Source organism: Lolium rigidum, chromosome 6 (assembly GCF_022539505.1).
Source record: "Lolium rigidum isolate FL_2022 chromosome 6, APGP_CSIRO_Lrig_0.1, whole genome shotgun sequence".
Lineage (NCBI taxonomy): Eukaryota > Viridiplantae > Streptophyta > Magnoliopsida > Poales > Poaceae > Lolium > Lolium rigidum.
Window position 1 is genome coordinate 176,949,313 of NC_061513.1, and position 7,861 is coordinate 176,957,173.

Here is a 7,861-nt window from a genome sequence, read left to right on the forward strand (position 1 = left end):
AGATTAGGACATGAAAGAGGCGTGCACTCACTTATATCATGATTGAATTGGAAAAAAGAAAAGGGAGGGACAAAGGTGGACATAAGGAGGATGTCATCTAGGAATCCATTACTGCTATTTTAATCTCGATCAAGATACGAACGAATACGATATACCGAACCATGTCCACCAGCACAACGCAAGCAGATCAGTGCGCACGAAAGCTACACCATTGTTCAACTGAAAGGCACTCGCTGCTGCGCTTTGAATGAATTGTGGATGGGAAGGTGTTTTCGTAGTGGGATCTGCGAGAACGAGAGGACAATTCCCTGTTAACAAACGGAAAGACACTTGTTGTGAAGTAAATATTGCCGTGGGTGCTGTTCTTCTTTACCGCATTTTTTTTTGTATCGGTGACAGGAGTCAGAACGTTTAGCCGCCTTGCTGATACTTTTTAAAATTCTGATAGTGCAGGGAGGAGTGAGGAGGAGTCTTGGAAACAACATTTCCATGTTTTTCTATTTCTGAAGTTGGTGATGCCTGCGCCATTTCGTTGTCTCTGATGGATAGTGTCCAACCACACGAGGCCCAAAATATGATAAGCACAACTGGCCACAATCATGGCGGTATACCCCCAAACCACACCAATCCAAACACTTAACTAAGTTCGACAGCTCATGCAACACTATACTCCGTAGAACTTCTCCTCAAGTAGTACGGAGTATCAGCGAGAAAGGGGATTATCCGTAATACTGTACACCGTACACAAGTCGTGGTATTGTGGCACGTACAATGATGTAAAGACAAAACGAACAAAAATGTAAAGCTCTATTACTTTCTGGTATATAGACACACATGGAATTCACATCACATCACCTAATGCAACATCTTGGTAGAGCTTTCTGGCCATTTTAAAACATGCTCATCAAGCTCTATATCACTCTGTACAATTAGAGTAATGTCTCTCTCTCTATATATATATCTCACTTACTCACTCATGTAGTACTAATAATACACTGCATTGATCCTCTCCATCAGCAACCAATTACCCAATCTCACTCGTGTCAATTCTCCTAATACCCAGAAAAATCCCATGGAAAATACGGTAAATAATCCAAGAAACAAAGTTTTTTTTTTGGCTTTTTGACTGTTTTGAATTTTTAAGTTTTTTTCTCTCCTTTATTTCCAAGCGTCAATGCAACACTTATCAAGTCAGGAGTAAAATTAGTAGCCCACGGCGACAGCAGCCGCGGCGGCGGTTGCCGGCGTCCCCGGCAACGACATATCGCCATCATCTTCGAAGAGCGAGCCGATCACCATGAATTCCCCGTCCTCCTCCGCCATGGTCACGGTCGCGCCTTCCTGGATCTGCAACTTCTCCCGGTACGAATTGATCTTCTCCAGCTTCAGCCCAGCGCGGAAGCGTTCGATGAAGTTGTCCGCCTTGGTGTTAACGTCGGGGCTCGCGCAGTACGAAGGCGCCGGCGACGCCGTGACCGACGGAACCTCCTCCTCCCCCTCTGACATCGGCGGTGGAGGGGGTGGTGGCGGCATTGGGGGCGATGGCGGCGGGAGCCGGTAGCTGTGGTAGACGACACCGCGAGGCATGTGGTACAGTGGCGGCTGCTGCGGGTACCCCTGCGCGTGTGGTGGCCGTTGCGGGTGCGCATACGCGTGCGCGTGCGCGCGCGGCGGCCGTGTCCTCACCGGAGCTGGCGGTGGCGGCGTAGGAACGAGGCGAGACGGGGGCTGTGGTGGTTTCCTGGATCGGTGCGTTGGTGGAGGCGGAGGAGGCGGTCTCGGCGGCGCGAGGGAGTGGATGCGGCGGCTCTTGTTGCCTCCTTTTTTGAAGAGGTTGGAGAAGATGGATGATGGCGGCGGAGGGGGAGGGGGTGGTGGTGGTGGCCGCGGCGGTGGATTGGTGCGGGTGGTGGCTTCGGGGCTCGCCGATGATTCGGACGAAGGCGACGAGTAGTGGTCGTCGGACAGATGATGGTGGTGGTGGTGGTGCCTCTCCCTCTTCATGATAATGCTCTTGCGCTTCTTCTGGTAGAACAGAGCAATGGCGGAGGCCAGTTCCTTGGCCCCGCCCACGCTCCCGCTCCTCTTCTTCTTGCTCCTCGACATTGTCGCCGGTGGCGGCGGAGGAGGTGGTGGTGGCGGTGGCGTCCCCGGTGGAAACAGCCCAGTCGACGATGGGAGCGGGTTATTGATCTCTTCCACTATAATCTCCTTCTCCACTTCCTCCATCGTCGGCAGGCTCTCCACGCTGTGCCGGCGATGCCTAGGCCGCGGAGTCACCGCTGGCGGTGCCGCGGACGCAAGCTCCGAGAGCGTAGCGTTCAGCTCCTCCGGACTCCACGTCCTGCTCCTCGACGGCCTCGCCGCAAGAGTCTCCGCCGAAGGATGCTCGTCCTCAACCACCGCAGGCATCTTCGGCAGCTTCTCGGCGCTCCGCCTTGGCCTCCTGGCACCCAGAGGCGTGGGCACCTCGTACTTGTCCGCCTCCGACAGCGTAGCGTTGAGCTCCTCCGGGCTCCACGTCCTGCTCCTCGCCGGCCTCGCCGCAAGAGTCTCCACTGTCCTCTCCTCCTCCACCACCTTAGCCATCTTCTGGGGCTTCTCGACGCTGCGCCTCCGCCTCCTCTCGTCCTGAGGCGGCGCGCGCACCTCGTACTTGTCCACCGGGATCGCGTTCACGTCCGACGACGTCCTCCTCAGCCTCGGGCGATCCGCGTCCCCCCGGTTCCGATCGGGCCAGTCGTCTCGCCGCGGCCGGTACAGCTCGGCGTCGTCGTAGGGGCGCCAGGCCAGCTCCGGCGACTCGAGGCCCCACACGCCGTCGCTGCCGAGCCGCAGCTCCGGGTACGAGCTGCTGCTCTTCATCCGCCGGATCCCCGCCGTGGTGTGCGCGCTCTGGTTGGAGTCGTAGGAGCTGTTGAGCCTCTCCCACACGTCCTCGGTGGACGCCTCCGCGATCGGCTCCGGCTCCGCCATCGCCGGGGACACCTCGCGACGGCTCTTCGCCGCCGCCGCCGCCGCAGCGCTGGCGGACTCCCCGTCGCCATCGCCATCGCCGCCGCCGCGGCCGAGAAGGCCGCAGAGGATGGCGAAGAGGACGAGGCAGAGGTTGACGACGTCCCAGCCGCTCTTGAGCGTGATCCCTCCGCGCTGGAACCCGCCGCCGCCCGACGTCCCGCCTCGCCGCACCGCGGACGGGAGGAAGAGGAGCACGAGCAGGGAGAAGAGGAGCACGAGGACCCAGACCTTGGCGCCGCCCGCGCCGCCATTGTCGTCGTTGTCGGCGGTGGAGTAGGAGGTGCTGGGGCCCGCGCCGCCGTCGACGCTCGGGCCGTTCCTCGCCTGCGCGCCGTCCATCCCGGCGCCGCCGCTGCCGCTGATTCCTTGCACGGTGGAGTAGAGATGCGAAAGCCAAAAGAGCAAAAAAGGCCGCGGCAGAATGGTTCGTGTCGAGCTTTTTGGATCCCTCTCTCTTTTCTCTTCGCTAATCTGCTGGTGTGTTGGCTGCTTTCTTCCTCGGTGCTTATATACGTGAGGTGCGGCGATGGATATTAGTAGCGCTGTGCGTTCGTAAGTAGTTTGTCCGGTTATATAATGCGGCACGAAATCGAAATGATTTGGTTGAAAGGAAAGCTGGGGCGCCGGGGGAATGAATGATTGTTGAGCCAGTCTAGTGTAATGTGGTGGACTAGGTGAGCGTCAATCTGTTGTTAATCTAGTCTAGTACTGGTAGGAGTACTAATTACGCGCTTCCGCGTGGCCACGAAGCTTCGGTGCCAAGTAGATGGTTTAGTTCTTTTTTTCAAAAAAAATCCACCGATTCTATTGATATCCACAGTTCAAAAATTCAAAAAAGTAGGAGTAAAAATTAATAAATAGGTTCTTAGACCACCTAGCGACTCCTACACACTTGCGCAAGTTGAAGGCTTGCCGCCTTCCTTGCCCCTCCATCACCAGAGCTAGGCAAAGTTTATCGCATTAGATCTTCTTGTAGTAGATAAACGAAAAGTCGCCGTGCTACTTTGAAGATCGCCATAGATTAGACCTGTAGATCGAAAGAGCTAAACCTGAAACCACACCAATGAACACGGAAACCGACTGGATGCTGGGAGATCCGCATGAAGTACCACTCCATGCATCCTCCGCTGGTGCTAGACTCACCGCCAGAGCAAGGATATGATAGGGAGAAACTTATTCTGACTTCAAGATGTAGCTGCCGCCTCACCATCTTGAACAAGACACTAGAAAAACCTAAATAGAGATCGGAAAACCTCCCGCTAGCACGGGGCCGTGGTCCACCAAGCCTCAAAGGCCACAAGGCCACCAGAGGCGGAGCAGACCGGTTGTGTCGCAGGAGAGGGGACAGAACCCTAGATAGGTTCTTTATCTCATTGGATCTCTGGTGCCGGTTCGATCCCTTTGGTTGATATCGCACAATTTAGTTAGTACGTGATATGTGCTAATCTGACAGGTGAGCCCGTGAAATACAGAACGAGGAAATCGATGGATCTCGCCCATACAATGTGAGTTATGTCATCAGATGCCATTGGTCGGGTCAGGTGGGTATAAATAAGAACGGAAATTTTACCCACGTGTACGAGTATCCGCAGGTATCATATTCATATGGGCAACAGATGGACATTTCTATACCCATGACATTAAATCATATGTAGGGTATGGGTATAGCCTTGCTGTGGGTATACTCATACCGTATCCGTTTTATGTGGACTTTAGTCGTGGAGATCCAACCTACTGGACTGTGGTTTCTAAATTTTAGCAATTGTCATGTGCTCAACTACATGTTATTGAAAGTGCATGGAGCCCCCATGTGTGGTTTTGGTAATTAATGATAATCCCTATGGACTAATGTTTGCATTGAGTTATATTTGTAGGTGTTGTCCATAGGCAATGCTTGAACCATTTGTTGGCTTCAAGGTTGCAATAAGAAGAAATTGATGAAGGATCAAGTGTCAAGTATGTCTTGAAGATGAAGATGAAGTGAGCCCTCAAGTTACTTCAAGACATCAACATAATGAAGTGCAAGTTCAAGATGAGTCATCTCGAAGAGATCCTTTGTTTGAGTCTTGCCATCCATATGGTGATCATGGATATGTGAAGATGCGCCGAAGAAGAAGCTCTCCCATGGTGGATTATGGGGGAGCAATCCTCAAGACTTCGTCAAGCAAGCACAATCAAGAAAGGCGTTCCATCTTGTTGAGGTCAAGATCGTCATCATCAAGCTCAAGTGGAATGCGCAAGTATAAGGTTTGCTCTTGATAGGGTTTCTTTCTCACCGGTCTCATAGTGTAGTTGGAGACCGTTTTATATAGTTTAGTTGCCGTACTATCAAGAGGGCTCTCGAGTGAGTAACTCGATCGTATCGTTCGGAGAGAGCTCAAACCTTTGCATCCTTGCATCATCTTTCTTGGTTGTTATTTGGACCTTATCCACGTGATGTTTTAGAGCTTGTGCTTATTCTCATGACAAGCTCTAGTTCATCGAAAACGGATTTCACATAGATCACTTGTTGCGTTTTCGAGTTTGGTTCATCATATTTCTTGGTTGTTATTTGGATCTTATCCATGTTATGTTTTAGAGCTTGTGCGTATTCTCATGACAAGCTCTAGTTCATCAAGAATGGTTTTTGCTTGGGCAACTTGTTGCATTTTCGAGGTTGGAGGTTTTACCGGTATGTATTTCTTAGATAGGTCAAACCTTTCATCATTTGTTTCTATACTCTTTTGCTGGACTATGATGGTTCCCTGCATGATCTTGTAGAGCTTGTTACTAGCTTCGAAACGAGTCCAAGATCATCAAAATCGGAGTCCGGATACTCAAGTTATGCCTTTTCTATGTTTGCCCATAGAGAGGAGTTTGGGCTGGCCGGTAGTACCGCCCGAGCACGGCCGGTAGTACCGCCCGTGCACGGCCGGTAGTACCGCCCGAGGTACCGCCCGAGGTACCGGAAGTGGCCTGTGTGCCACAGATGGTTGCCAGGGGAGTTTGGAGCCCCGGCGGTACCTCAGCCGGTACCACGGCCAGAGGCTCCGGCCTCCCCCTCCCGGCCCGCAGCTCCAACGCCTCGCTCTCCCTCATGCGCGCAGCACTCTCGGGCGGTAGTACCGCCCCTAGCTGGCCGGTACTACCGGCCCCAAGTCGAGGCAGCCCCAACGGGCAGAAATTTGGGGGCCTCCCTTTTAAGTCTTTCTCCCCCCCATCTTTCTTGGGTTTAGTTGGAAGTAGAGGGCAAGTAGATCTCGAAGGTTTCAGCCGAAAAGTACTCGACGATTATGAAAACTAGAGTTTGTAAACAATGATTCGATGATCTCTGCGTCCCTCGACTCCCCCTTATATAGGAGGCGGAGCCGAGGGATTCGTGTTGTACAAGTTACAAAGTCCGGGAAGGTTTCAAACTCATCCCGTAAGATTACAAATAAGACTTTCTATTACAACTCTAACTTCCCTTAATAACATCTTGGGCTTCCGAATCTTCTTATTCTTCGAGTAGTGGGCCTTCAATAAACCCCGGGTACTATCTTCGGCAGGCCCATTAGGGATGCCTATGTCAGGTAGCTCCTTCTTCCTCCTCTCTCTCAAGCCTCTCTCTCCTCCATTGTTGTTGACATTTTGAAGCTTGAGATCTTTCTCCCCTTCCCATGATTCTTGCATCTATTTGAGAGAAAGATTGAGGGGATCTAGATCCACACTTTGACCAAACCAAATCATCTCTTTGTGAGTGAATCTTTGGGATCTAGATCTTGGAGAATTTTGTGTTCTCCTCTTTGTTCTTCCTCTCTTATTCCCCCAATAGCTTTTGTAGCTTTGTTGGAATTTGAGAGAGAAGGACTTGAGCATCTTTGTGGTGTTCTTGCCATTGCATTTGGTGCATCGGTTTGAGTTCTCCACGGTGATTCGTGGTGGTGAAAGCAAGAAGGTTGTTACTCTTGGGTTCTTGGAACCCTAGACGGATTCTAGTCCTTTGTGGCGATTTGTTGGGAGCCTCCAATTAAGTTGTGAATGTGTGCCCCAATCTTTGTGTAAGGCCCGGTTTCCGCCTCGAAGGAAATCCCTTAGTGGAACCGTGGCCTAGGCCTTTGTGGCGAGGGTCACCGGAGATTTAGGTGAGGCGCCTTCGTGGCGTTCGGTGTGTGGTGTGAGTACCGCATCTTGGGGTGAGGCCTTTGTGGCGTTGGTGTGCATCGAGCAACCACACCTCAAGGTGAGCCTCTTGTGGCGTTCGGGAGCACTAAGCAACCGCACCTCTCCACCGGAGATTAGCACTCGCAAGAGTGTGAACTCCGGGATAAATCATCGTCTCCCGCATGCCTCGGTTATCTCTATACCCGAGCTCTTTACTTATGCACTTTACCTTGTGATAGCCATTGTGCTTGAAGTTATATATATCTTGCTATCACATACTTGCTTGTTTTGCTTAGCATAAGTTGTTGGTGCACATAGGTGAACCATAGTATATAGGCTTTGGGCTTGACAAAGTAAACGCTAGTTTTATTCCGCATTTGTTAAGCCCATCTCGTAAAACTTTTAAATCGCCTATTCACCCCCCCCCCCAGGCGACATCCGTGTCCTTTCAGTTATGGAATAGAGATACTTGTTTTTATCAATGAATGTTGAATTGTGAATAACTTATGTACTATTTGATCAACCCGTTGGGTATCCAGTGGGTATTGGTAGTGTGGGAAAGGTTTCATACCGATTGGTACGGATATGGGTAGATCTTTTTACCCGCTAATTATACGGTATGCGTATGATATTGCTCTACCCTACGCATTGACATCCTTAGGTATATAACAACTTTCAATTTCCATACTTGTCAGGTAAAAAGTAAAGTTTCAATTTCCTC

At 51.4% G+C, this 7,861-nt stretch overlaps 1 protein-coding gene across 1 annotated transcript; it reads right to left on the reverse strand.

The window, feature by feature from the left end:
- Positions 1-790: 790 nt before the first annotated feature.
- On the reverse strand, positions 791-3,649 carry LOC124663594 (serine/arginine repetitive matrix protein 1-like). Its single transcript, XM_047201279.1, has one exon. The coding sequence runs from the start codon at positions 3,355-3,357 to the stop codon at positions 1,204-1,206; it is 2,154 nt and encodes a 717-aa protein (XP_047057235.1). The 5' UTR covers positions 3,358-3,649; the 3' UTR covers positions 791-1,203.
- Between the last annotated feature and the right edge of the window lie 4,212 nt (positions 3,650-7,861).

Excerpts from the sequence above, each read along its gene's own strand:
- LOC124663594 (XM_047201279.1), bottom strand. The coding sequence starts at position 3,357 with ATGGACGGCGCGCAGGCGAGGAACGGCCCGAGCGTCGACGGCGGCGCG.